This window comes from Petromyzon marinus, chromosome 3 (genome assembly GCF_048934315.1).
Source record: "Petromyzon marinus isolate PM22_M1 ecotype Great Lakes invasive population chromosome 3, UKy_Petmar_22M1.pri1.0, whole genome shotgun sequence".
In the NCBI taxonomy this organism is placed as follows: Eukaryota; Metazoa; Chordata; class Hyperoartia; order Petromyzontiformes; family Petromyzontidae; genus Petromyzon; species Petromyzon marinus.
In genome coordinates, this window is record NC_133669.1 from 5,373,243 (window position 1) to 5,401,194 (window position 27,952).

General features: G+C 51.8%; 1 protein-coding gene across 7 annotated transcripts; it reads left to right on the forward strand.

The window, feature by feature from the left end:
- The first annotated feature begins 11 nt into the window (after nucleotides 1-11).
- Nucleotides 12-27,774, forward strand: POLR3B (RNA polymerase III subunit B). Of its 7 annotated transcripts, none has more exons than XM_032971610.2 (29): nucleotides 12-102; nucleotides 1,537-1,632; nucleotides 2,646-2,678; nucleotides 3,111-3,167; nucleotides 4,057-4,121; nucleotides 5,447-5,522; nucleotides 5,672-5,772; nucleotides 8,089-8,180; nucleotides 8,437-8,554; nucleotides 8,684-8,792; nucleotides 9,787-9,909; nucleotides 10,551-10,667; nucleotides 11,263-11,397; nucleotides 12,441-12,602; nucleotides 15,151-15,351; nucleotides 15,794-15,956; nucleotides 16,441-16,594; nucleotides 16,849-16,923; nucleotides 18,119-18,217; nucleotides 19,252-19,379; nucleotides 20,099-20,308; nucleotides 20,976-21,134; nucleotides 21,940-22,057; nucleotides 22,778-22,920; nucleotides 23,892-23,995; nucleotides 24,645-24,811; nucleotides 25,353-25,466; nucleotides 26,113-26,286; nucleotides 26,529-27,774. In XM_032971610.2, exons 2-29 carry the CDS (start codon nucleotides 1,561-1,563, stop codon nucleotides 26,656-26,658), a joined length of 3,399 nt encoding a protein of 1,132 aa, XP_032827501.1. In that variant the 5' UTR covers nucleotides 12-102; nucleotides 1,537-1,560; the 3' UTR covers nucleotides 26,659-27,774. The 7 variants fall into 7 exon arrangements, with proteins under 7 accessions (XP_032827501.1, XP_032827483.1, XP_032827465.1 ...); XM_032971592.2 differs by having other exon boundaries at nucleotides 31-107; XM_032971574.2 differs by lacking the exon at nucleotides 12-102 and adding an exon at nucleotides 114-289.
- Nucleotides 27,775-27,952: the final 178 nt, after the last annotated feature.

A 27,952-nucleotide genomic window follows, 5' to 3' on the forward strand; every position in this document is an offset into this window, starting at 1 on the left:
GGGGCCGAGCGGGGGGGAGGGGCACGTGAGGTCATCGGCGCGCGACCGCGTGCTGTAGTGGCGCGCTGCACACGTGGAGTGGTGGTGCGGTGTGTCGGAGAGGTGGAGTGAGTGTTGGGTGTCTGTGTAGGGTGGTGTGTACAAGAGGAGTGTGTAGAGTGGAGTATATATAGGGGGGGCGGTGTGGAGAAGCGGTAGTGCAACGGTTAAGCCGCGCCGCGCAACTACGAAGAACTCGGCCAACAACGCAAGTTCGCTTCCCGCTCACGGCCAACGTCAGGTCACATAGGTGCCCGCTTACAGCACTTGCCCCAATCGTCTTAATATGGTTATACGGGGGATCTTTGGAGCGGGCGGGCGGGCGGGGGGTCTAGAGTAATGTTTAGAGTGGTGTGTGTACAGCATTGTGGGGAGTGCATAGATTGTGGCGTGTACTGTAGTGTCTATAGTGTGTTGTAAACAGTGAGAGTTGGATGCATAATGGTGTGTGCTGCAGAGTGGAGCAATTTGTGTGATGGAGCGATTTCATATCTTGTAGTGGTGGTGTTTATGTTAGTATCCTGTAGTATGGCGTGTTATAGAGACGTGTTTAATTGTAGTGGTGTGGTACAGAGTGGCGTGGAGTTCGGTAGGGTGGCATGCTCAGAACAAGGACCATTGCTTGAAACGTCACCTTATTTTTAACGTACAGCATATGTTGCAAGACAATGCTATTGACTTGTGTTTTTTTATGTGAAGTTTACATTCATGAGTGTACTTGCCTTATGGACACAAAGGTGTCCATATGTAATTTAGAAGGGACTTTTCGTGTGGCGCACAGTGTAACGTCGCATATCCGACCGTCACGTATCCGCCCTGACACAATAAGCCACCAACACCCAGTCTCTATATGTCTACATGGTGTTGCTGGCATTTCCTATCGATGTTCACGTATCCGCCTGATACCTCAGTTCCTCCAGCGAGTCGGATATGCGACGTTCCACTGAAATAGCACGCTGCTGTTCATTGTTGAGGATACTGTAGATGTCAGCGCAACGTGGTGGCACGGTGGTTGGGCGTTCGCAAAGTCGCGAGTTTAAATCCTGCTTGGAGGTTGACAACCCATCATTCAATCGGGGGTCGATAAAATATGTACCGCTGTGGGTAAGCGGTTATATATGTATGGAGAAACGCCCTTGACGTCAAAGTACTGGGGATTTTACATGGTTGATTCATGGCTGTGAATGCATACCTGTCAACTCCTTATCAGAAGCCTAAGTTATTACAGACCAATTCAGACCTTTTAGGTCACCCCGTGCCCTTATACATCTCAACGTTCATCCTACAAAGCTCCATCACAAGAGAGAAACACAAACAAATAGACACGAACATTTTTGCCCGTATTGAAACGGCTGCACGCCGTACGGACCTGCAAACTCAATGTCCCTGTACAAGTACACGGAGTAAAACCGTATGTGTTGACAGCTGTGTGAACCGGAGATGAGCGCTAGCTCTCAACTGAGAAGTGAACTCGCGTTGTTGGTGTCGCCGTTGCAGTGACCTTGGCGTGAGCCCAGCAGCATGGAGTATTTCGAGGAAGATTTTGCCAAGCTGACATCGGAGCAACTTACAGCACCCATCAGGACCATTGAGGTGGGCAGGATCCGTGGATAACGCTTCCGCGGTTGTGCTGCACAGCGCTTAGCCCGCAACCTCTGTTCCCATTCCACCGCGCTCGTATTCGAGCTCGCTCGATCGTTCACGACACAACGAACCATAAACTCACCTTTGGTCTGGGTTGGGTGGTTGGGTTTGTAGGGGGGTGGGTGGCGGGGGGCAGCTGTCTGCTGCTGTATTGCGCCGCAATCGATGGAGAGGGGGGGTGGATGGGTGGGGAGGGGCTGGATCAGACACTGAATGGCACGGAGAGTTCATCTTGTCCGAGTTTGCTAACAGTGAAGTTCCAATGATTTTGTTTTTGTGGATCACCGCTGTACAGCACTCTGATGGGTGTTCGGGTTGTTGCCGCACATTGATTGGCGTGACATTTGACCTTTTCGTTTTGCGTGCTGGGAACTTATTCTGAAATGTAGTTGCTGAGCAACACAATGCACGGTACCAGTTGATTGTTAAACCAATGCGACTGTGCTAGATGCCATCTGTATGAAATTCGTATCAATATTCATAACTTTTGGAATGGTTTTTTTTTGTATTCCAAACATAATACTTTCCTGAGAGGCTCGGTGAACCAGTGTAATGTTACATTGCTACTTGGAAACATGAATCGTCTCTGCCTGTTGATGGGTTTTGCCAGTTCAGTTTAACAAACGCTACCTGTTTTAATGTAAAACGTGTAGAGCTGTCAAATGAATTCTGGCCGAAGGCCTCTCCATTTCGTGATGGTGATCGATATCCCACCTTGCTGATCAGTGCAGAAAATGGTGAAGGGTGAAGAGCTCAGGACCAGTTCAGATATCATTCAACACTGATTTTACCAGTAGCCTAGAATCTAACCAAGGTCGAAATATTCATAGTGCAGTGTGCTAACCACTATGCCACCGCTCTACCCCATGGTTTTTATATTGCAGCATGTTTCGCCAAAGCAGTACAGCTATTTTTTAGTATGTAATGAATTGTATACTAACAGTTAACATTTGCCTTGACAGGACAAATGGAAACTTCTTCCAGCATTCTTGAAGGTATGCAGATCTAAAATCCTGCACATTCATAAATACATATACTTATTCAATATTGTCTGACCTCCCGAACCACGTAATATAAATGCGGTCTGGAGCATGTAAAGTCACATATGATGCTCCTCTTACTTTTGTGTGCAATTGCCACGTGTCCTGAGACGATGCGTCGTGTAGGAATCTTTCCGTAGAGTGAAATAAATTGACCGTGGAAAGCTTTGCATGAGTGATGTTGCTCATGTGCCTGTTCCGCATGACACATAGCGGACTTCGCATACAGAGGGCACAGCGAGTTCCTTGTGTTCGCGGCATAATAGGCTTTGTAGTAAAACACATTTTGTTCGCCTTGTTTCCACCGTGAAGATATGTGGTTGCCTTATCAATTTCTGGGTATTTTTTTTACCTGGTCTGGGTTAAAGAAATGTGTCATGTCTGCAGGTGAAGGGTTTGGTGAAGCAGCACATAGACTCCTTCAACTACTTCATCAATGTGGAGGTGGGTGCATTATTTCAGACAGCATGTATTTAACAGTAGCACCTACCTATCCATGATACCTATCCATAATTGTAACACTTTTCTTTAACCAGCATTTACTCTAAACCTTTATCTAATCATACAATTCAACATACGAACGTGCCTAAGAAAGAAAGGTGACGTTTTCCTGGCCATGACCTTTTGACCCTAACCATCTTTGGTTTCACAATTGGTTCCGGTTCATCATCAGTAATGATCTGCCCATTGCTAGATTAAAGACTGCGCAAGTAGTCGCCATCACTAATGGCCACATGATGCAACATCCATCTAGCTCTTACACACGACGCCGATTTCATCGCTCTGCCTGTGGTAATCGTTCTCTTGAGCATGTTCCTGCCTTTGGCTGTCACTCCGACGTTAGTCTTGACCATCAGCCATCGTCCGTTACCAAGCCCACTTAATTTACTTGACAGCTAATAGAATAAATGTAATGTGCGTGTATTCTCTTAACCACGTGTCCTTCCTGTCTCCGTATAATTCAAAGCATCCACCTCTCCATGCTTCCTTTTGCACTTTGCAAGTTTCCCCTGCACCTCCGATTAACGCAGTTGGCTACATACAGTGCGAAAAAGTTCAACATACATACAGACATTGTTGATGTGTGAGCCACAGTTCCGTGAATCTCCATCCTTTCCGACCGCCTTACGTAACCGTTCCTCTGTAAGATTTGCCGCCATCGCCTTAACAATATTCAACTACCTCTTTGAGAAGAAAGTCAAAGGGTCATCGGAAGTCAATGGGGTATTTGTAACTTATTGGATCACCATGCGTTTCCAGCTTTTCTCTGCTTACAAATCAGCCAAGGGGTTTCCTGCGGGCGAATCATGGACTCTTGCGCTCTCGTATGCAGATCAAGAAGATCATGATGGCCAATGAGAAGATCACGAGCGACGCTGACCCCATGTGGTATCTGAAGTAAGTCCCACTGTCGCGTTGGCCGTGAGATTTCTGACTCGCGATGTCTTCCATCTCATAACCTGGTTCCCCGCACCTCCGATTAGGACGGTTGGCTATGTACGGTGCGAAATAAGTTCAGCATGCATACAGGTTAAGTCTGCTCTCTTACCTCGTGTAGTAAATACATGCATTATGCTGATATTGTGAAACATGAGTAAACTTGCTACCCATCCCAGTGCAATAGAAGTTCAACATACACACATAAGAGGCAGTGACTCACCATCCGCCTCCTCGGAACAAGTCACTTGCCTGAGTAAATAATTAATTCAAACACTCCACTCTCCCCCATCACATTGAGTGGCAGGGTGGTTATTGTGAGGGTAGAGAAGTTTCCATACCTTGGCAATGTCTACGTGGCTGGATCTGGGCTGTCAACAGTCTGTACAAATTACAAACGCATGAGATAATTTTATCAGCTGCACATTGCTTACTGAGTAGCTCTACATTTGTTCTCCGCTTGGTTTATGCTCTCATTGCGACTGTGCACATGGATTGTCTGCATTTGCACCTATGCTGGCTTTAAACAGACTTGCCATTACTAAATCTAGCAATGTCCTGGTTTCGCCAGAGCTGTTCCAAGATTCAGGCATGCTGTCCTGGTGTTCCAAGGCATTTGTGAAAATTGATATCTAGTCTTGGTCAACTCATGATGTGGGAAACGGTGGGGATACCTGAGTAACGGTGGGGATACCTGAGTAATGGGAGAGGTTGGTAGCGGAATGGGTGGGGGCTGTGATCAGTGGGTGGGGGCCAATTGTCAGAGAGTGAGTCCACTCACTGGGTGGGTTTAGCGGTTCAGTGGGTGTGGCTTTGTAAAAGTGGGCGGGGTATACAGAGGAAGCGACTGCCAGCTCGACGGAAGTCCTGGTTGAACCTCCTAAACATTTGCTAGCCAATGCCCAACATGGGATTTCTGAGGTTGAAATGTGTAAGGTGTTCAAAGGCAAAATGAAAAATTGGGCAAAGTCACGCGAGTAGGTATATCCAGCGTGCGAGGCAACATTGTCCGGATCATGGAGCCTGGGTTCCTGTATAGATTATTACCAAGCAGCTTCTCTTTGGATGGAGAGGTCCAAACAAACACAGAATGTGTTCAAGAGCAGGCATATCTGTTCGATGCAGGAGGAACTAGAGCGGTATTTCTCAACTCCAGGCCTCAACAAACGTCACCGCGAGCAGTGGATCCCAAGCGCCGTTACGGTTGCGAGGCGTTTCTAACGGCACTCGCAGTGCCGGTCGGTACGGTATACGCGCGCTGTGCTTGTGTGCTGTCTGCATGCCAGGTACCTGAACATATACGTGGGAACGCCTGACGTGGAGGAGAGCTTCAACGTCACGAGGCCCGTGGCTCCTCACGAGGTCAGTGCGCTCGCGTGGAAGCAAACGGCAGCTCTGACACAATAATGCCCCGTTTGTACACGCACACAAACGCATTCAAACGCATGTATATTAATGTACAGATTTGCTAACCCATGTATTCATACATATATGCACACACACACACACAGTGTCGCTTAAGGGACATGACGTACTCTGCCCCCATCACGGTGGACATCGAGTATACGCGCGGGAACCAGAGAATCATCCGCAACGCCCTGCCCATTGGACGGTGGGTTCACCCGCGCACAGAAAATCAAGATTCCCGTATCGCCTTTAACGCACTGAAAGAGCAAGTGCAGTTCGTGAGCACCCATTAAGGGCCTGCACTGCGCACAAGACAGCCGTGTGACCAGAATCGCGCCTGGCCATCTTTTTCTCCGCATTGCCCATGTTTATACACCGCAAAAGGCAGCCAGAATTAGTTCCAACGTTTACCCAAGCTCTGTGATCCTATATTGGGATATTTGGCCAACTCCAAATTAAATAAACTTAGTAAGAAGCGGAATGGGGCCTGCAGAACCGCATGGAACATTGGGTGGGGGGGACCGATTCAACCCTAGAAATGGACTGGATTAGCCCAGTTCCCAACGGTTGTGGAAATGTAGCATAAGAACCCAGGTGTACACGTACTATGAACACGCTAACGTACCATATGTAGTCGGTGTACCTTGTTGTATTGTGTACCCTACTATACAGTGAGGGAAAAAAGTATTTGATCCCCTGCTGATTTTGTACGTTTGCCCACTGACAAAGAAATGATCAGTCTATAATTTTAATGTTAGGTTTATTTGAACAGTGAGAGAAAGAATAACAACATAAAAATCCAGAAAAACGCATGTCAAAAATTGTATAAATTGATGTGCATTTTAATGAGGGAAATAAGTATTTGACCCCCTCTCAATCAGAAATATTTCTGGCTACCAGGTGTCGTTTATACAGGTAACGAGCTGAGATTAGGAGCACACTCTTAAAGGGAGTGTTCCTAATCTCAGCTTGTTACCTGTATAAAAGACACCTGTCCAGAAAAGCAATCAATCAATCAGATTCCAAACTCTCCACCATGGCCAAGACCAAAGAGCTCTCCAAGGATGTCAGGGACAAGATTGTAGACCTACACAAGGCTGGAATGGGCTACAAGACCATTGCCAAGCAGCTTGGTGAGAAGGTGACAACAGTTGGTGCGATTATTCGCAAATGGAAGAAACACAAAAGAACTGTCAATTTCCCTTGGCCTGGGGCTCCATGCAAGATCTCACCTCGTGGAGTTGCAATGATCATGAGAACGGTGAGGAATCAGCCCAGAACTACACGGGAGGATCTTGTCAATGATCTCAAGGCAGCTGGGACCATAGTCACCAAGAAAACAATTGGTAACACACTACGCCATGAAGGACTGAAATCTTGCAGCGCCCGCAAGGTCCCCCTGCTCAAGAAAGCACATATACATGCCCGTCTGAAGTTTGCCAATGAACATCTGAATGATTCAGAGGACAACTGAGTGAAAGTGTTGTGGTCAGATGAGACCAAAATGGAACTCTTTGGCATCAACTCAACTCGCCGTGTTTGGAGGAGGAGGAATGCTGCCTATGACCTCAAGAACACCATCCCCACCGTCATATATAGAGGTGGAAACATTATGCTTTGGGGGTGTTTTTCTGCTAAGGAGACAGGACAACTTCACCGCATCAAAGGGACGATGGACGGGGCCATGTACCATCAAATCTTGGGTGAGAACCTCCTTCCCTCAGCCAGGGCATTGAAAATGGATCGTGGATGGGTGTTCCAGCATGACAATGACCCAAAACACATGGCCAAGGCAACAAAGGAGTGGCTCAAGAAGAAGCACATTAAGGTTCTGAAGTGGCCTAGCCAGTCTCCAGACCTTAATCCCATAGAAAATCTGTGAAGAGAGCTGAAGGTTCGAGTTGCCAAACGTCAGCCTCGAAACCTTAATGACTTGGAGAAGATCTGCAAAGAGGAGTGGGACAAAATCCCTCCTGAGATGTGTGCAAACCTGGTGGCCAACTACAAGAAACGTCTGACCTCTGTGATTGCCAACAAGGGTTTTGCCACCAAGTACTAAGTCATGTTTTGCAGATGGGTCAAATACTTATTTCCCTCATTAAAATGCAAATCAATTTATAACATTTTTGACATGCGTTTTCTGGATTTTTTTGTTGTTATTCTCGCTCACTGTTCAAATAAACCTACCATTAAAATTATAGACTGATCATTTCTTTGTCAGTGGGCAAACGTACAAAATCAGCAGGGGATCAAATACTTTTTTCTCTCACTGTATAACCCCGGGTAGAGGTTTGCTCTGGTCACTATGCACCATGCACATGCATATGCCACGTGAGTGCCACGCACACGTTTGTACAACCCTATGCTCTGCGTGCATGGTCTGTGCCGGCATACCCCATGTGTTTGCCACATGTGTGCCTGCGCGCGTCTGCGTTTTTGCGTATGCTATGCGCACTCGGGCTATGCGGCAATCACCACTTGTGTGCCGTGTGTGCTGCATGTGTGCTTTGTGCGTGTGTAGGATGCCTATTATGTTGAGAAGCTCGAACTGCGTGCTGACGGGGAAGACTCCTGCCGAGATGGCCAAGCTCAATGAGTGCCCACTGGACCCGGGTGCGTGTGTTTTTGTGCGCACAATAGTTGTGTGTGTGTGTGTGGTGAATGTGTGTGTTAGAATGTATAGGTCGACTTAGCCTCAAATGAGTACCTGGCACAATGTGTAAACATAGCCATTAGGGAGACAAAGGCAGCCAGGCATGGTGCTGGCCACCCACCTCTTAGTGTGCCGTTCCGGCCTTCATAGGTGCTCCCTAACAGCACTTGCCCGAACAGTCTCCATGGGCTACACAGGGGATATTTGTCTTTGCAGGAGGGTACTTTGTGGTGCGCGGCGTCGAGAAGGTGTGCCTCATCCAGGAGCAGCTCTCAAAGAACCGCATCATCGTGGACATCGACCGCAAGGGCAACGTGGGGGCATCGGTCACCAGGTCAGGGGGCAGGGGGTGTCAGGATCATTTCTGGACCAGAGGCCAGTTTCATCGGTATGTTTGTATAAATCGTGCGTCCAATCTTTTGACGGCGCTGGTTGTGTTTCTTTGGCTGCGGTTGCCCCCCAGCTCGACGCACGAGAAGAAATCTCGCACGAACCTCGTGATGAAGCAGGGCCGCTTCTACATGAAGCACAACACCCTGGCCGAGGACATCCCCGTCGCCATCATCCTGAAGGTGACGCAGCCACAGCAGCAGCAGCAGCGACGCAGCGTGACATGGCGGAACCCGGCGACGTTACACCACGCTGCATCGGGTCGTGGACCCACGGGTGAACCCTTCAGTGTCCTAATGGGGGGTGACCTGTGGGTGTGCGAGGATGGTGCTGGCTGCATTCGGGTTGGTGACGGCATTAGTTGCGATGTCTCACCTAACAGAGTGGGCCTCGTGAAGGCTGATATCTTCCACTCAACATCAGCCATACGAAAGAGGAACACTAACAGCACATCCTGTTGTGCATTTTTTTTATTAGTGTTCTACTTTTTCACCCAGGAAAACCTCACCGAGTCTCATGACTCTTTTTACAGGAAATTTTGCCAAGTTTTTTTTTCAGTAGGGGGCGATGTTGTTAAATATATAATCCCAATTGAATGATTTGCACGGAATTTTGTCAAATTTGGATCACGACGCTAGCACGCAATGGCGAACTCTGGCGAATTGCGTCACAGGATTTTATAGCGTCCACTGTGAGTTAAGAAGATGGCGTGGAATATGTGATGGTTAATATAACCATAGTAATGTCCAGGGCGGCTGTTGGATTTGGTACTATGAACCTCTGCAACAAGTGGGTGCCACTGTGGTGAGATGTTAACTACCTCCCCTGGTATACAGGAGGTCGTGGGTTTGATCCCGACTCTTAACATCTGTACATTTGGAGTTTACATATTCTCCCCGTGGTCACGTGGATTTTACCCCGGGTCCTCCGGTTTCTCCCTCCACATTTGGAAACATGCGTTTAGAGTATTTGGCTGCTATAATTTTCCACTTGAAAAGCCACTTCGTTGAGCTATCATTTGTGACCAGGTCGCTTCTGAAAAAGTGCTACATAGCTCATTGGGCCTTACCTGGTAAAATAAAAAATAATTTAGTTTACTTTAAGAGGTGAACATGCTGCCGCTAGGACATCCCCCTGCCCATTTATGGATAATGTGTGTGCCACCATGCCTCGCAGGCCATGGGTGTGGAGTGTGACCAGGACATTGTGCAGATGATCGGCACGGAGGAGCGCGTCATGGCTGCGTTTTCCCCCAGCCTGGAGGAGTGCCAGAAGGCACAGGTCTTTACTCAGCTGCAGGTGAGGATCACTCGCCCTATCCTCAGCTCTCTTCCACTGCTCACCATCCACTCTACTTCACCACCTGATCTCACCACCTCGTTCACTCACCTCTCCAGAAGCTCAACATCTCTCCACACACCCACTCTCCATCCCACCTCTTTTCAGCCCTCCAAGTATGTCTTCTTTTGTCTCTTTTTGTCTTCTCCAACCTCGTCTTGTCTTATTCTGACGAACACAATGAACCCTGTTAACTGACCCTGTCCCTCACAAGTTCTCCCCTCCCCTTATCTACCTCTGCATCTCTCTGCCCTTCTGTCTCACCATATTGCTCATCTCTCTATCCTCCCTCTCCATTTCTAATTTCTTACTCAGCATCACACTTATTCTTACACGTCTTCTCTTCTATCACCCTCTCTATTGTTCTTTCCACTTCTCTCCAATCTCTCTCTCACCCTCATTCCCTCTTTAAGTTTCTCTTTGTTTCCTGATCGATGTCGTGAACTCTCTTCATAACGTACCTCCCATCTCTCTGTCTCTCCCTTCTACTGCCATCGTCATCTCCATCTGTCTCAACGTATTTTTCTTTCCACGTCTTTCCCTCCTCCTGTCCCTCAGTCTCCTCCTGCCGCCATCTCCCTCCCCCTTGCTTCCCCTCCCAGGCGCTGCGCTACGTTGGTAACAAGGTGCGGAGGCAGCGCATGTGGGGCGGCCCCAAGAAATCTAAGATGGACGAGGCACGGGAGCTCCTGGCGACCACCGTGCTGGCGCACGTGCCGGTATTCACATGGGGAGAGAGACCCCCCCCCCCCCTTGTAAAGTGCCACCGTCGCGGATAATCGAACGATTCCTTTAGTCCTGGTTCAAGTGAACCCGGACGGCGTTGTTTTATCCGCAAATAGTTTTACGGATAATCGGCTCAAAAGATTTTTACAGCACCGTCGCAAGCATTGGATGTGGGTTTAATTGATTAGAATTTTCTCACGTGAATATACTAAACCGTGAATTGTCTCCTATCCGCATTGATATGGGCAGCTCTACTGCAGGATCCTGTGGGCTGCATTTATTTGTGCACACTGCTCCTGTTGTTTTCCTTGCAGATATACAGGAGTAATAGGATGCATTTGCCACGTTTCAGATCAGTCCTCTTATCTGGGGATAAAAGTGGAGAATGAGACGAACTTTGTGCCTCTGCAAGACTATATCCCAGCGGTTACACATTTGCGGATAAACGCATTTCATCAAAAGGATTTGCTGCCATTCCTGGGCGACCCCTCCTTCCCTGAGGCTAGAATAATGAATTGAGCGCTTCTTCTGCTACGCCACTGGCGTCACCACCACCGTCCCATTGAGTGAGTCCCGGTTCCGCCGCAGGTGAAGGAGTTCAACTTCCGGCCCAAGTGCGTGTACGTGGCCGTGATGGTGCGGCGCATCATCCTGGCGCAGGGAGACAACCGCGTCGACGACCGCGATTACTACGGCAACAAAAGGCTCGAGCTTGCCGGGCAGGCGAGACCCACACCAGGCCCGCAACAACCACACCTAGCGCAGCTCTCATAATGGGCCTTAGGGTTGTTAATGTACTTATTGAATTTTCAGTAACAGTAAAAACAAAAGTGATTATGGACTCGAAACGGTCGTGAAATCGGAGGTCAAATTGCATTCAGTTTTATTGGCGGTCGAATCGATTGGCACACACAAGAATGTTCAAACCGTATGGAACGTTCCAATGTGATTTTATCATTACACTGCTGGATAAAGTCCTCAGCCCACCGTGTTGACGTTTGGGCTTCTTTGACACAACTCTTCCACACTAGGCAGAGTCGATGGGTGATTTTTGGTTAACCAATAATATTTTTTCAAAATATGTTTTGCATACCATTATTGCTTACGCTCAAATAACTTGTAATGGAATAAAACGGCCTAGCATTAAACTGGGCCTCAACCCGGTTTTCCTTAAAAATTGTAAGTTACATAACAGAAATCTAGTCAGGGCCCAGCACAGCCTAACCATTAACCAGGCCCGATTTAGCATTGTCATAAACCAATCTTGAATCTACCCTATGCATCTAGTAGGTTCTACATTAATTAATCCATTGCTTTCACCCAGGTATAATCCCAACTGCTAATAGACCTACTGTAGCTTAGCCTTTATTCAGCCTTTCCTCACCTAACCATCCCCCATTCCTAGCATAGCTTATTTGTAACTGTGCCTAACATAAATATGTTTTCCACGCAATACCTAACAGAGACCTAACATATTCTAGCACTCACTTTGGCTCTGTAATTCCTGTTGCTCTCCAAGGCCAAACATACCATATACCTATCTTGCGTCGAGCAATTGTGGGTACGTTCATAACCAAAAAGGCAATATTGGTGCAATCCCTTAAATTATGTACATTTTTGGTCTATGAATCTAAATCTGAGTGACCCAGCAGGTTGACTTTGCTTGCATCAGTGCACTGAACTAGTGCTCGTGAGATTTTGGCTTTACATTCCTAACTAGTAAACCCTGGTTGTGCGTGACACTCCGCTTGTTATCTGCCCTGCAGCTCCTTTCGCTCCTCTTCGAGGACCTCTTCAAGAAGTTCAACTCGGAGTTGAAGAAGATCGCCGACCAGACGATCCCCAAGCCGCGCGCCGCGCAGTTCGACATCGCCAAGCACATCCGCCAAGACCAGATCACCAACGGACTGGCCAACGCCATCTCCACGGTAGCCGGCCAAGCCAGTGGCGCCACATATCGACGTGTGTCCCTCTCTTGTTGGCCATTAGACGTGGTTCATCTACCATGTGCTCTTTTTTATCGGTGGCCTTGAAGCAGTATAGCCATACGATCACTGTGTTCGCCCTTTCCCGTTCCAAGATGTCCGCGAGTTGCAGGCTGGTTCCCGTTCACCGCTGAATCTCGGAACGCACAAGCTGTTAGCGTCGATTTTATTTAGAGAGGTGCAGCACTGCTACACATGACCGCACTCCACGATAGCTGGCGCCAAACTGTGCCACACGCCCTTGTGGGGGCTAATGTCCCCCCCCACTCCCCACTATGTGGGGGCCGATCCCCCCTCACCCACCATGGGCGGGAGGGGCGCCACATCTACTTGGTGGGGGCTGATGCCCTCCCCCCCACCCGCCATTGGGGGGGGGTCACTCACCTCCTCCCCCTCCTCGCGTGGGGGGGGGGGGTGTTTCCCTCCTCCCCCCGTCCCCTCCGCATTTGTGTCACTCGTGCCCCCCGCCCCATCGATCGGGTGACCCCCCCTCCCCCGCATCAGCGTCCTCTGACCGACATAGCTAGCGGCTGGCCGACACCGCCTAGGGGTTGATTACGCGCGTGCCCTCCCCCACTCGCGCGTCCTAACCACGTGGATTACGTAATTGTTTGACTCGCCGCTGTGTGGGGTTTAATTAATAATTTCCACTAAGCCGTTGTGTCAACAAGGCAAACGCTCCCGCGCGGTCCGGATATTAATAAATAAATCGCCACTCACGCGGCCCCCCCCACCCATCGCGTTTTCTCCGCGCGACACTCGCGCGTGTCTCACCGTCAACACTGCGGTGCGCGCATATAGACACACGTGACACTCGCGTGTGTCTCACCGTTAACATTGCGGTGCGCACATAGACACTAGTGACACTCACGCGTGTCTCACCGTTAACACCGCGGTGTGCACACAGACACTAGTGACACTCGCGTGTGTCTCACCGTCAACACCGCGGTGCGCACATAGACACACGTGACACTCGCGTGTGTCTCACCGTCAACACTGTGGTGCACACACAGACACACGTGACACTCACGCGTGTCTCACCGTTAACACTGCGGTGCGCACATAGACGCGCGCCGGCGTGGGCCACCGTTGGTATTTTAATATGCGCGAGCGTCACCCCCACACTGAGTTATAGTCACCCACACACCGTCGTATGCCGATCGCTGTCCCACCGCTCTTCACACGCACACATGCACCACGCGTCACAACGTCAGTCTGTGCTACGATTTATTTCCAGGAGCGAATAGGGACCCCTGTTTATGGCCCCCTCCAGCCAGCACCCTTCGGAGAGCGCCTAACCTCCTATCACCTGGCCGTCGCAGAGTGCGTCTATCCCCCAAGCTCGAGCTGACTGCGAGCTGGGCTGAATTGGCCCTTGGGGACGTTTTCTGGCCGATCGTTTCCAGCTCCACCCTGCATATGTCGCACGGACGCTGAGGATGGCTGGTCTCTTCCACCGCTCCAGAAGAACTCGGATCCAATTTTCCCTCCTTCCCCCCTTATGTTCCCAAAGGCCGTTAATCCCCGGGTCATATGACGTCATCCTGCGCGTCCAATCGAATCCTCGTTGCGGCCGTTTTGAGCGCTCTGGCCGTTGGGTGGGGGGGGGGGTCACTTCATCCCCCCCTGTCCATTGTCTCTGTACCTGCGTTTCCCGCCGGTGACTCACCGATAATCCCCTCGGGCCCTCTCTCTTAAATCCTCCTATATGCCTAGGGGCTTTTCCCTCCCACCCCACTGTTTACACTGCCGCAGGGTGCTTGCCTTGGGGTACCATCCCCCGTGCTGTGTATGCTTCAACGCGGCCGGCCTGGAAAGCTCTATGCCCCCTTTTAGGGGGCGGCCGCCATGTAATTCGGTCTGGGGGGCTCAGCCAATTTCCTGGTCCGGGGAAACCGTGGAACGTCCCTGTTAATGGGGTCCTCGGGTGAAAACCCATCGCACCAGGTGATCCCTCCTCGAGACCCTACGGGGGTGCATGTGAGTGTTTAGTGGGGCGTGCGTGCGTTGGGGGGGGGGGGTGCAAGGAGAGGGTAGCGCCAGCCGAGCTGCTCCGCTGCTGTGGCACCACACCCTCCCACATGGCCTTTTACTTACGACTCTGTTTGGAATGGATTGAATCCGTTCGGAAGCGATTCCGTTCCAATGACATACACGTACGTATGTCATCGGAACGGGAAAGGTTAACTCTGCACAAAGTGGTACCTCTTTTATCACCCTCAAATGGATGATGGACTCAGTAGGCCCCAAACCGGTATTTTAACTTACTATAGGCAGAGAAATGGGCAGATAAAGGACAAAAGTTTTGAGCCTGAACTAGAACAGGGGCAGGGAATCATTGGCAAGGATCGCTCTGAGCGTTGAGACAGGGGACAGCCGAGAATGGGTGACCTCTACTGCTGCCATTACCTGGAGTTCCAAACGACGGGGGGAACACCTGTGGAGGCAGCCTATGCAGGCCAATCAGGGGAAGCCTGTGTTGTGTGTGCAGGGCAACTGGTCCCTGAAGCGCTTCAAGATGGAGCGGCAGGGAGTGACTCAGGTGCTGTCGCGCCTCTCCTACATCTCGGCGCTGGGCATGATGACGCGCATCTCCTCGCAGTTCGAGAAGACGCGCAAAGTGAGCGGCCCGCGCTCTCTGCAGCCGTCGCAGTGGGGGATGCTGTGCCCCTCCGACACCCCCGAGGGGGAGGTGAGCGATATGCGCCCGTCCGGCGAGCACGGCCACTGGCTGTGCAGACGTGACACGTGTGGGTGCACACGTGTGCACAGATTAAATATAACGTGTGTGTGTGCATGGGGACACGTGGGGAGCGGTAGTGTAGCGGCTAGTGCGCTGTGCTACGAACCCGGCGACCTGGATTCGATACCCGCTCGCGGCCAACACCGGTGACGATTTTCTGAACCGGTATGGGCCTCCCCTAGGTCGACTCAGCCTCAAATGAGTACCTGGTGCGGTGTGTTAACATCGACACTAGGGGAGGCAAGGTGGCCGGGTGTGGTGCTGGCCACCCACCCCCTCGTGTGCCGCGTCAGCCTTCATAGGTGCTCGCTAACACCACTTTCCCCAACAGTTTGTTAAGGCTATATGGGGGATCTTGATATTGTGTGTGTGTGTGTGCGCGATCATTCAGGCTTGCGGGCTTGTTAAGAACCTGGCATTAATGACCCACATAACGACGGACATGGAGGATGGGCCCATCCTCAAGCTGGCCTTCAACTTGGGCATTGAGGACCTGTCCTTGCTGTCGGGCGAGGAACTCAGCTACCCCAACACCTACCTCGTGTTCCTCAACGGTGTGTGTGTGTTTGTTGGGGAGTGGTGGCGTAGTGGTTAGAGCACTGCACTATTTCTTTGGGGCGCCACGGTGGCGAGATGGTAACTACCTTGCCAGGTGTACAGAAGGTCGTGGGTTCGATCCCAACCCTGACGCCTGTATATTGGGAGTCTCTCTCCCCGTGGTCGCGTGGATTTTTCTCCGTGTCCTCAGGTTTTTCCCTCCACATTTAGAATCAACGTGCATTCATAGTATTTCGCTGCAATACATTTCCACGTGATAATCCATTTCATGGAGCTATCATTTGTGGCCAGGTCGCTCCTGTAAAAGACCCGTTTAGCTCAGTCGGCCTTACCTGGTTAAACAAACAAAATGTTTTAGTTCATAGCTTCGTTCGCCTTTAAAGTTGCTGGACTCCTCGGCAGTCCCCGTGCCCTGCCGCTCGAGTGAAAACGCGCGCCGTGCTCGGGTGTGTTGGTGTGTGAACGTGCGCACACGTGCAGGCAACATCCTGGGAGTGACACAAGACCCGCCCAAGCTGGTGCAGACGTTCCGGATCATGCGCCGCGCCGGTTACATCAACGAGTTCGTCTCCATCTCCACCAACCTCAACGACCGCTGTGTCTACATCTCGTCCGACGGCGGGCGCCTCTGCAGGTGCTCGCAACTGCATCTGTCATCATCGGGCGTTAACAAAAGCTCAACCTGACATACCCAATGCACGGTCTAACCCAAGAGAAACGAATTAAGAATCATGATGTTGGTCACAGAAGCCTTCGAAACGGTTGCGTTTGTAGAGTTTTTTATCTCTCCCGTGCCTTGTGTGTTCCTGTTTCTCCCTCTTCCGTCTTCATCCTGTCTAATTCTTCTTTTGCTCTCTGGCGTTCCCTCGTTCCCCCTCACCACTGAAGGCCGTACATCATCGTGAACAACAGGCAGCCCATGGTGACGAGCAAACACATCGAGGAGCTGTGCCAAGGCTGCCGGTGAGTGGGCGTCACGGGTCCTATAGTGCGGCTTGAGTTTGATGGGGTCCCTCTCGTGTACTGGGCGCACCGCGCGTGTTATATTCATAACGAGGTGGTTGTGTAGAATGCAAACGTGGTGTGTCGTAGGTGTGGTGAGGTGTGACGCGGTGTCGTATCGTGCGGCTTACGTTTGCTGTGGTGGGGTGCGTTGCAGGGTGCACCAGTTGCGTCGTGCAGTCGAACACTCGGTGTGTTGGCTGGAGATGAAGGAGGAGGCCTGCAATATGTCGATGGAAGCGCGTGACGTTGTTGTGGTTATAACGAGTTCTTTTATGTATCGAGTTCCAACTCGGTGTGACGTAGTCGTGATGAGGTGCGTCAATCATGGAGAGGCCTCAAACGTTGTGTTCTACAGTTGCCGTGTGGCCCATCTTTCAGCCATATCACTTTCCGCTTGACTTTGACTGAAAGCGTTTGCCTTTCTTCATGGGCACACGCAGTTTTAATGTCGAGGACATTTTCGTGCATATGTTGTCGTTGTGTTTTAAGTGTCAAGTTTACTCTTGTTTAACCAGGTGGGAGTTCAAAAGACCACACTAGTCTTCATCTGCAGGAGGGACCTGGGTCACCAATATAACAAAACAAAAAAAGTACAGCAAAGAAGCGACATTTTAATTGGATCAAAATAACTGTCTCGTGTGAGAAATCTAAATTAATGCACAAACATAAATCGCCATTAAATAACTTCCCTGTAGCTTGGGCAGATTATGTATAGACTGATCATAGTGTGTGTGTGTCGATACTGATGTACCTGTGTGTGTGCTGATGTGGCATGTGTGTAACTGTGTGTTTGATTAGTGGGGAGGGTAGTGTCGTGGTTAACGCACGACCGAGGTTCGATTCCCAACGTCGGTGACAAATATCTGAACCGGTACTGGGCCTCACCTTGGTCGACTCGGCCTTAAATGAGTACCTGATGCAGTGTGTGAACATCAGCACTGGGGAGACAAAGGTGATTGGGCGTGGTGGTGTTGGCCACCGACGCCCTTCGTGTGTCATGGCGGCCTTCGTGGGTGCTCGCGAACAGCACTTGCCCCAACAGTGTTAAACGCTGTACGAGTGGATCCTTGACAGTGTCTTAATAACAGCTTTGCCCCCTGCGCTTTATAGAGCTACACGGGAAAATCTGTCTCTACGCTCCCATTGGTTACAGGACATTTGAGGACTTCCTCCACGAGGGACTGGTCGAGTATCTGGACGTGAACGAGGAGAATGACTGCAACATCGCGCTCTATGAGCACATCATCAATCCGTAAGTGGGGGGGGGGGGGGGCGGCACGTCGTCACCGTGCCGTGACTGCTTCATCGTTGTGTGTAGCCCGTGTGTATCGACCATGTGTCTACCATTTGTGTCTACCCTGTGGCAACGTTGGGTTGTGTCCGTGTTGCCCCGTGTCATCCTCAGTGCTCGTAAAGCACCTCCGATTAGCACGGTTGGCTACGTACGGTGCTCAACATGTTCAACATGCATACATACTTAATATATAGCCAGTATGTGATTTCCTTGCAACTGCGCTATGTTAATTTCATGCTGTTACCCGCGTGCTATTTATGCAGGCATGTGTCATCACTGTGTTTTCTCTGTGTCTGTCACAATGTCATCTCCAAGTCTTGAATAGCGCTCATGTTTATCTCCACGTGTTTTTGTAATCTAACGAAGTGCCGGGTTGTGCGTTGTTGTCCCCTTGTTCGTATCAGCTCTGCTGTCTCGTGCCATTCCGCCATTATCCCCGATGTCATTTGCGTGATCTCAAATTTGGTACCCCTCTTCCCATGCCATGCGTTCCCCTGTCACGCGCCTCCATCATACTGCGTAATTTCCCTTGTCAACGTGCTACAACCTTCCCTGCCGCCTGGATGTTGTCTCCGTGTCACCGTCGTTTCGTCCGCTTGTTGCGGTGTTCTCCGGCACTTCGCTCCGCGTTGCGTGTCACGTGTGTTATCTTCAGTGAGTCTTTCTTTTACGTTGCGAATGTAGCCCTCAATAAAATAGGCATCTTATTGTCACATTTGTGTCCCCATGTCATGTCTTGCCTCATTCCCTTGTTCCATCGTGCTGTCACGTGTCTCCACTGTCCCATTTGGCCGCCAACCCCCACCTCTCATTCCCACATAATCCACGCTGTTTCCTTGTTGACTATTTTCCATCGTCGCCATTGCTGTGGCATTCGGGAATGCGTTTGTCCGCACCTCGTTTCCGTGTCACGCCGCTGTTTTCTGCCCGCCTTGCGCCGTGTCTGCCGTCGTCCCCCCGCGCCGTATGTAACACTTCCCCGCGGGCGGCAGGAATACGACGCACCTGGAGATCGAGCCGTTCACGCTGCTGGGCGTGTGCGCGGGACTCGTGCCCTACCCCCACCACAACCAATCCCCCCGCAACACCTACCAGTGCGCCATGGGCAAGCAGGCCATGGGTGAGTGAGCGAGCGAGCGAGCATCCGCCCCAACGGGAAACCGATCCAACCAAAAGATTTACAGTGTTTAGGGGATAAACTGCTTCCAGATTCGGCACCACTTGCTTGTCGAGTTATGTAGGCCGGCTGGCACTAATTGTCACCCCAATCCTTAATGTTCTCTCTGCACGAATCTGGACACGTGATCGCTTTCTTCGTCATGCATCTCACGAGATCGGCTCCTCGTATCACCCTCCGTGTACTCCTGTGTCCGTGAGCCCATGAATCTGCGTCTCAGTGCAGCGTAAGTCCGTGACAGAGAATATATGTTCCCTGCCTACCCCCAAATATTGGTTGTTCCAGGAACATTCATTTGTTCCCCTCCTGAATATTTGGCATCATGATTAGTTACAAATCTAGCAACCTAAATTTGAGTTGTGGCCACGGCTAACATCAGTGAACCAGTCCCTGGGCCTACACCAACCTGCACTGACCGACATGGTGAAGTGTGGTCAAACAATTCAGGTGGCTGACACTTAATTCGGCAATGTATTGACGGTGGAGCTGTAAATTATTATTTATATTCTTTATCTCTTCTTAGTCTGTATGCATTGCAAAAACCTGTTTTACTTGTGCATCTTGTTGTAGCGGGCTGAATCGCACGCCGGTTGCATCGACGAGATCGATGCTAATCATCGCTGCAACCGACCTCCCCTACCCCCTCACCCCTGTTCCGCCAGGCACCATCGGCTACAACCAGCGCAACCGCATCGACACTCTCATGTACCTGCTGGCCTACCCGCAGCGGCCCATGGTGCAGACGCGCACCATCGAGCTCATCCAGTTCGACAAGCTGCCGGCGGGCCAGAACGCCACGTTGGCCGTCATGAGCTACAGCGGCTACGACATCGAGGATGCCCTCGTCCTCAACAAAGCCTCGCTCGACCGCGGTGCGGCTACGTCACGAGCGGGCGGCGGGCGGTGCGCGTCACCGGTTGACCCGCCGGTGTGAAGGGGGTTGGGGGGGGGCGGGATGTTTGCGTTAGGTGCTCGACATCAGCGCTTGCCCCCCAACAAAGTCTGTGTGATGAAGGCCGCTTGTGTTGTGGCCGAAACGTCGTGAGAATTTTATTGTGTTATTTTATTTTATCAATTTATTATTTTATTCTCATTCTACGTGACTTTACCGAAAGAACCAAAGAAAAAGTCTGTGTGGCTATAAAAGTTAAACAAATATTTAGGGATGCTGCATTGGCAGTGGTGCACAAAACCAAATAATGAAATACGCAAACACATAAGTTACGTGCTATGAGGAAGGGCCTTTGCCCGGTTATATATTATATATTTTTCCTTTAAGGCCACGGTGTTATTGGAGAATGCGTTGATTTTTGTATGGCTATGGAGGGAATCCTCTGTGTGTGCGATCTTCTCCACCGAAAATGGGTTATCTGATGCAATGTGAACAGCATCAATGCAAGAGTGACGCAGGCAGCTGTCCACAGGGGGCGGACCACTGCCCGCCTCCTTGCGCGCCCCGGCAGCTTTTAGACTCTCGACGGCACTTTCCCTGCTGCTCCGTGAGGCTGAACACCGGGGGATCTCTGTCCGTGTGCGCAGGCTTTGGCCGCTGCTTGGTGTACAAGAACGCCAAGTGCACGCTCAAGCGCTACACCAACCAGACCTTCGACCGCGTGATGGGGCCCATGCTCGACGCGGCAACACGCAAGCCCATCTGGCGGCACAAGGTGCTCGACTCTGATGGGATCTGCAGCCCAGGTCAGGCACGCATGCGACGCACGCGCGCGCGAGCACCGTGGAAATGTGGGTGTGCTGTAATACATTGCCAAAATTATATCTGTCTGTGTGTGTGTGTGTGTGCGCGTAAGTTTCCAACAACGAGCAGAGCGCCGGGTGGCTCAAACACAGGAAGTTGGCGCAGTGCCAGTCACTTCAAGTCAGGTCACCCATAGCACACCGCTCTGTTGCGTAACCTCCTCTTGCCAGGGAGGCTTTGACACTTCACATGGCCTCAAAGTGCATCGAGCCTAGCTCAGTTAGTTGGGAATGGTGACTGTTGTGTGTATGCGTGTTTGGTTTGCGGTAGCACCGCAGTGACTAGTGCACTTTGCACAAACCCAGCAAGCAAAGTTGAATTTTCAGCCTTGGCTAAAATCAGTGGGGAGTGATATCAGAACCGGTTCCAGTCAGTTAGGTTGACTCAGCCTTAAAATAGTACATAGTGCAGGTGTGTGAAGCATCAGCAGCATTCTTAGGTGCTCACTAACATCGCTTGCCCCAAACAGTCTATGCAGGGGCCAGTGTTTATATTTTTTTCGTGAGTGTGTGTGGTGTACCATGGAGCGGTAGTGTAGTGGTTAGCGCGCTGCGCTATGAACCCGGTGACTCAAGTTCAATTCCCGCTCAAGGCCAACACCAGTGATTATAATCTGAAGCGATCCTGGGCGTCCCCTAGGTTGACTCAGCCTCAATAGGTGCTCGCTAACAGCGCTTGCCCCAACCAGTCTGTTACGTCTGTACGGCGGGGGGGTGGGATGTTTGTCTTTGACCGGTGCTGGTGCAGGCGAGAGGGTGGAGAACAAGCAGGTGCTCGTGAACAAGTCGATGCCGTCGATGACGCAGACGCCAATCCAGGGCGCGAGCGCGCCCACACAAGTGCAGTACAAGGACGTGCCCATCACGTGCGTTGCCCGCACGAGCGCGAGATGCACGCGTGCGCTCGCGGCCACGTGCACACGTATACATGAGCCACCTCGCCCATCTCACGCACACCCGGGTGTACGGTTGCGACCATGTGTGCGAGCGCACGTGCGCTCGCACGCGTGTTTATTCACACCCATACACGCACACCAGTGTTAACAGCTGGTACCCCTGTGCAGTTACACGTGTGCACAAGGCGCACACGTACGCACGCTCGCACACATGCAGAGCTGCCACGATTGAAACGCTTCACTGTGTTTTGTGCCAAAAAGACCCCTGACGGAACAGGAAGTGGAAATTGTGATATTTAATTAGAGCGTCCATTCTTTGAACAGTTTAGAGTCACAATCCTGCCCCCCTTCTTTCTCTATTCTCATACTGTACGCGCGTGTTCACGTGTCCGCCTCTATATTTATCGCTGCGCGTGTCACTCTGCCGGTTTGCCATGAACGCACACATGTCCACTCGTTGGTGTCCATTCGCACCCATGCGTCTACATTGTCCCCCCGTGCATCTGCATCACAGTCTCGTGTCTGCTTGTGAGTGCCTCTTTGCCCGTGTGAATTTCACCATCCCACTTGTGGGCCTGCTTCTCTTATTGCTTACGTGGCCCTCTGTTTGCCGCCTTGTGTATCCATCTCTTCCGTGTCCATCTTCGCGTCCCATCCGCGCGTATCCTCGCTTCCGTTCTCACGTCGCAGGTACAAGGGGTCGACCGACTCGTACGTCGAGAAGGTGATGATCTCCTCCAACAACGAGGACGCCTTCCTCATCAAGATGCTTTTGCGGCAGACGAGGCGCCCGGAGATCGGAGACAAGTTCAGCAGCCGCCACGGGCAGAAGGGTGGGGGTCTCACAGTCCTCTTCACCACCGCGCCGACACCGTGACTGCGTGCCGTCGAGAGCAACTCCCCCCCCACCTCTCATTCACCCGATGCACGCCCAGCCACCGCACTTTCGATTAGCACGATTTGCTATGTGCGGTGTACGTGACTTTACCGACAACCAAAGAAAATGTGCGAGAGAAGTTGAACGTGCATCCATGTCCAGCCATCGCATGTCCGGCCACCGCATGTCCGCCGGCCCTTTCCGACCAGCGCACGCACGCAGCCGATGCCAACCACTGCGTGCACAGCTACAACAGCCCACCAAATGTCCAGGCCCTTTGTCGTCCACAATATGCACGGCCAAATGCATGCCCAGCCACCGCCAACCGCTATGTCCAAAGACCATTGCGTGCTCAGTGCCTGCTAACCATTGCACACGCAGCCAACGCATGCACAGCCCTCGCACGTTGGGCCTTCTTTAACCAGCGTATGCACAGGCAGTATATTCTTGTCTTTTCAACCGTTGCGTGCACAGCCAAGGCATGCCCAGCCAGGGCCGGCCAGCTAATGCTCATGTCGACGCATGCTCGGCACTCGCCAACCGCTGCATGCGCAGTCAACGCGTGCACGGCTACCACATTGTCAATCCCTCGCCACCAAACCCAGCCCTCTCCCTGCACTGTACATGCACACTGAGAAACCGGCGGAGGGACACGTGGGTCAGAGGAAAGACAGGCTTGAGCAGGACGCGTCACGAGGAGGGGTGATGGTCAATGGTCTCGGCTAATGACGCGAGTGGCAGCCAAAGGAAGGAACATGATCCGAGAGGTGGGGCAACTGTGGAGATGGAACAATGAAATCGTCTCGTGCGTGGGACCGAGGTGGAATATTGCATCGCGGGGCTGTAGATATGGCGACCGTGTGGGGAGGCCTTCAGCCAGTAGTGGATGGATCCTGGCTGTTGACGATGATCACTGTGTGTGTGCAGGCGTGTGTGGACTCATCGCCTCCCAAGAGGACGTCCCGTTCTGTGACTCGGGCATCTGCCCCGACATCATCATGAACCCCCACGGCTTCCCCTCTCGCATGACGGTAGCGTGTTCCGTCTCGTTATCGTGTTACACGTGTCGGTAGGGATAATTTTGAAAAGTCACCCAGCTCTGATTATAGGTTAGATGCCGGGTTTCAGTAGTGATGTCAGTAACGCAGTGTACACAGTAGCATCACGATGTGACTGCAGGGGGGCAATTTTGGCAGCAGAGGGCAGTGCAGCCAAATCCATTGCTGTGCCCGATGACGCTCCAGCGTCTTTGCACCCCTTCATCGTTAACTGAATCGGTGGCAGTTATCTGTACCTGTCCTGGCCCACCTTTTGATCGACTCGGCCTTAAGTTAGTACTTGGTGCGGCGTGTGCCCATCAGCACTGGCCACACTATCCCCTGGTGTGCTGTTCTGGCCTTAATAGGTGCGCGCGAACAGCACTTGTCCCAACAGTCTGTTAAAGCACACACGGAGGTGTCTTTGTCGTTATGTAAATGCTTGTGTACGTAACGTGTACTCACCATAGTTGTACGCGCATCTGTGCGAGTTCACGCATACGTGTGCGTATGTGCGCGCGCATTTTGTAAAGATGCGTTTTTGTCCGTACGCATGCGCGCTTGTGGTTGTAACCGTACGGCCGGCTCTGTATGTTGCGTGCTTGTGTATCTGCATATCCGTGCGTGCATATACGTGCTGCAGGTCGGGAAGCTGATGGAGCTGCTGGCCGGCAAGGCGGGCGTTCTCGACGGACGCTTCCACTATGGCACAGCGTTCGGGGGCAGCCGCGTGCGCGACGTTTGCGAGGACCTGATCCGACACGGCTACAACTACCAGGGCAAGGACTTCGTCACGTCCGGCATCACGGGGTACTACGCCGTGCCGGCAATCGCGAGAACATACGGGGCAGTGTGCACGCGGGCAAACGCGCACACGCACGCACAAACTAATGAACGGACTAATGAGTGAACGATTGAACGCGTGCGCACGCACGCAACCAACCATCAAATGACCCACGCGTACACGGACAGGGAAGCACCTGACCACCCACGCTCGCCCGTTCACAGCCACACCTGGAAAGGCCACGCACTAGGCATGTAACGACACATCATTCCACCGATTCCGGTTTTATTTTTACGTTTTACGGCAATAACAAATCATTGCCAGTGACAGGTAAACAAAATGCAAGATTGGCATCGCGTGTGCAACGCGATGCAAACTGCGCATGGCACTTCCCAAACCGACATGTCGTACGTAGGTTACGTGACATTGACCGAGCCCCCACGTGCTATCGAATCCAAATCTTAGCAAACCGCGTGCTGTCCTTCACCTCCACGTTCCCCGCCCCCCCCCCCCCGTCTCCCTCTGTGTGCCCGCTGTCTACGTTTGGCCGCTCGCCCCCCGCCGCAGGGAGCCGCTGGAAGCGTACATCTACATCGGGCCCGTCTACTACCAAAAGCTGAAGCACATGGTCCTGGATAAGATGCATGCACGAGCACGAGGACCAAGGGCCGTGCTTACCAGGTAGCCCGCGATAGGCGGAGGGGTCCACTGCGCACCGCACGTTCGACCCTGTGAGATGATCACCACACAGGGGAGGTGTGGCCTGCCTCCTACATAAGCGGGGAGGGGGGGGGGGGGTGAGGAGAGGGGCCGGTTACGGAGTCGTCGAATTATTACTGTGGTGAAGTGCAGTCATCGCTCGCAAGCACGTTGCGTTGTACAGCATGGATCTCGAGGTGTGTCAAGGAGAGACTCATTGGATGCCCTCCGCTTGTTGTCATATTTCACGGCTTCGTGACACAACAATCCCCTCGGCTCCTGTCGTTGTGACTCTCTGACCCGCCCCGACTGGACATCTGTGCAAAAAAGAGCTTCATCGCTCGTTGGTGTCTGTATACGAGTGTCATTATCCATACGTTAGTCTCTTGGTCTCTGTGAGTCAGTGGGTCTCTATGACCATGGACTTCAAAGGGGCGAGTCCACGGTTCATCTTAAACACTGCGAACTTGAAGTTGATCCGGGAGTGGATTTAGGAGCCAGTGGATGGATCGGAGTGCTGGCGCCACGTGGTCACTTTGACGGGCGCGGAGTCCGGCAGGGGCTGCTCGGGATCGCGTCGCCTGCCGTTGCCTTGTGTTTCCCCGCGCCATCCTCGTGCGCGCGACAGGCAGCCCACGGAGGGGCGGTCTCGCGACGGGGGCCTGCGACTGGGCGAGATGGAGCGCGACTGCCTGATTGGCTACGGCGCCAGCATGCTGCTGCTGGAGCGGCTCATGATCTCCAGCGACTCCTTCCAAGTCGACGTGTGCGGCACCTGCGGGCTCATGGCGTACTCGGGCTGGTGAGCGTGCCGTGCATGCACGCACGCGCGTGCGTGTGTGCATGTGTGCGTGCGTGCAGGCGGTTTAATGCTTCACCACGTGGGAGACGGAAGTCGGCCGGGCGTGGTGCTGGCAACCCACCCACTTTGTGTGTCGCGCCGGTGTTCATAAGTTCTCGCTAACAGCACTTGCCCCAAAAGTCTCTTGAGGCTATATGGGGTGGGGGGGGGGTCTCTGTCTTATGCTCACTCTCGCTCCGCAGGTGCCACTACTGCCGTTCGTCGAGGCAGGTGTCGTCCCTGCGCATCCCGTACGCGTGCAAGCTGCTCTTCCAGGAGCTGCAGTCCATGAACATCATCCCTCGCCTCAAGCTGGCCAAGTATAACGAATGAGACCGAGACCTAAGGGGTCTGTGCTTGGGGCCAAACTCATCACTGCAAAAGCGCCCGTTACACCTTTCCCACGGTCCTTTGCAGAATCATGCTGTTTTGTACCGGGGTCCCCCAGGCCCCCACTCACCTACACAGAATCAGAATCTTTATTTATACTGGAGGAATCCGTTGAGCTATGAAGCTCTTTTTCCCAGATGTCCAGTATTTTTTTCACAGGTGTTCACTGGGTCCTCACTCCCTACACAGATGTAACATCAGAGTTTAATTTGCTTGTAATTTGCATATATTGTAAATAGTGTATTGTTACACGCCGAGGAAGAGAATCGAGTTTAATGAATGTTAAACTTCTTTCGCACCATACTTAGCCAACCGTGCTAATCGGGAGGTGCGGGGGAAGGACAACAAATTAAACGCAACAACAGGCGGTTCTAAAGAAAATTAGCGGTTCTAAAGAAAGAGTCGTTACGTGCCTACAGCGGAGATCAGTCGGGAGCAGACGATCAGGGAGGGCACAATTTCCCCTCCCTCTCCGTAGCGCAGACCCCCGGGGCCCTTCACTACGTGGGCCCCGGTGCAGTTGCACTGCCCGTGCACTTCATGTAGCTCCGCCCACTGCCTTGCAGGTAGCCAGCTGCTCTGCATACCTCTCGTTCACTCTTGTTGTAGCCAAGGTCCATTCCACCACGAGGTGGCCACGGCAGGACAGCCCAAGTCGATGTAATTGCCCGTCGCTGTGGGTTGGAACCCTGCTCGAAATCGGACGGCTGCGAGTCCCACATTCCTAAACAGGGGTCACCTCGGCCAGACACTTGGGGGGGGTGGTCTATTAAAATAAGTACCGCTTTACACGAGGCCCTTTGGAGAGACTGTGACCCTGTCATTGATGTGGAATTTCTACCACTGGCTCAGGGCTGTAAATAGCGAGATGGGCATTATCCAACGCATATTTGAGCAAGCAGACACTTTTTGAACTCGATGGGCTGTCATCTCGTGAGTGCGGAGTGACCTGGATTCGCTGAATCAACGTCGAAAAAGAATGAATAGGCAAAATTATTCGAAATCAAGTTTGCTGCCTGTTCATGTGTACATACGAATAAAACACAGCGCTCGCCTTTATATGTGACTCTTCAAATGTGTGCATGTGCATGGCACGAAAACGAAAACAATCTGTGTATCGCTCTGGGTTCATCCCTGGATGGGTTGCATGGGAACATTGCAGACAGTGTTAAAGTCTGCAATAGTCGTGTCCACGTACCCATTTATCAAATTCAGATGCAGGTTTTGTCCGGCGATA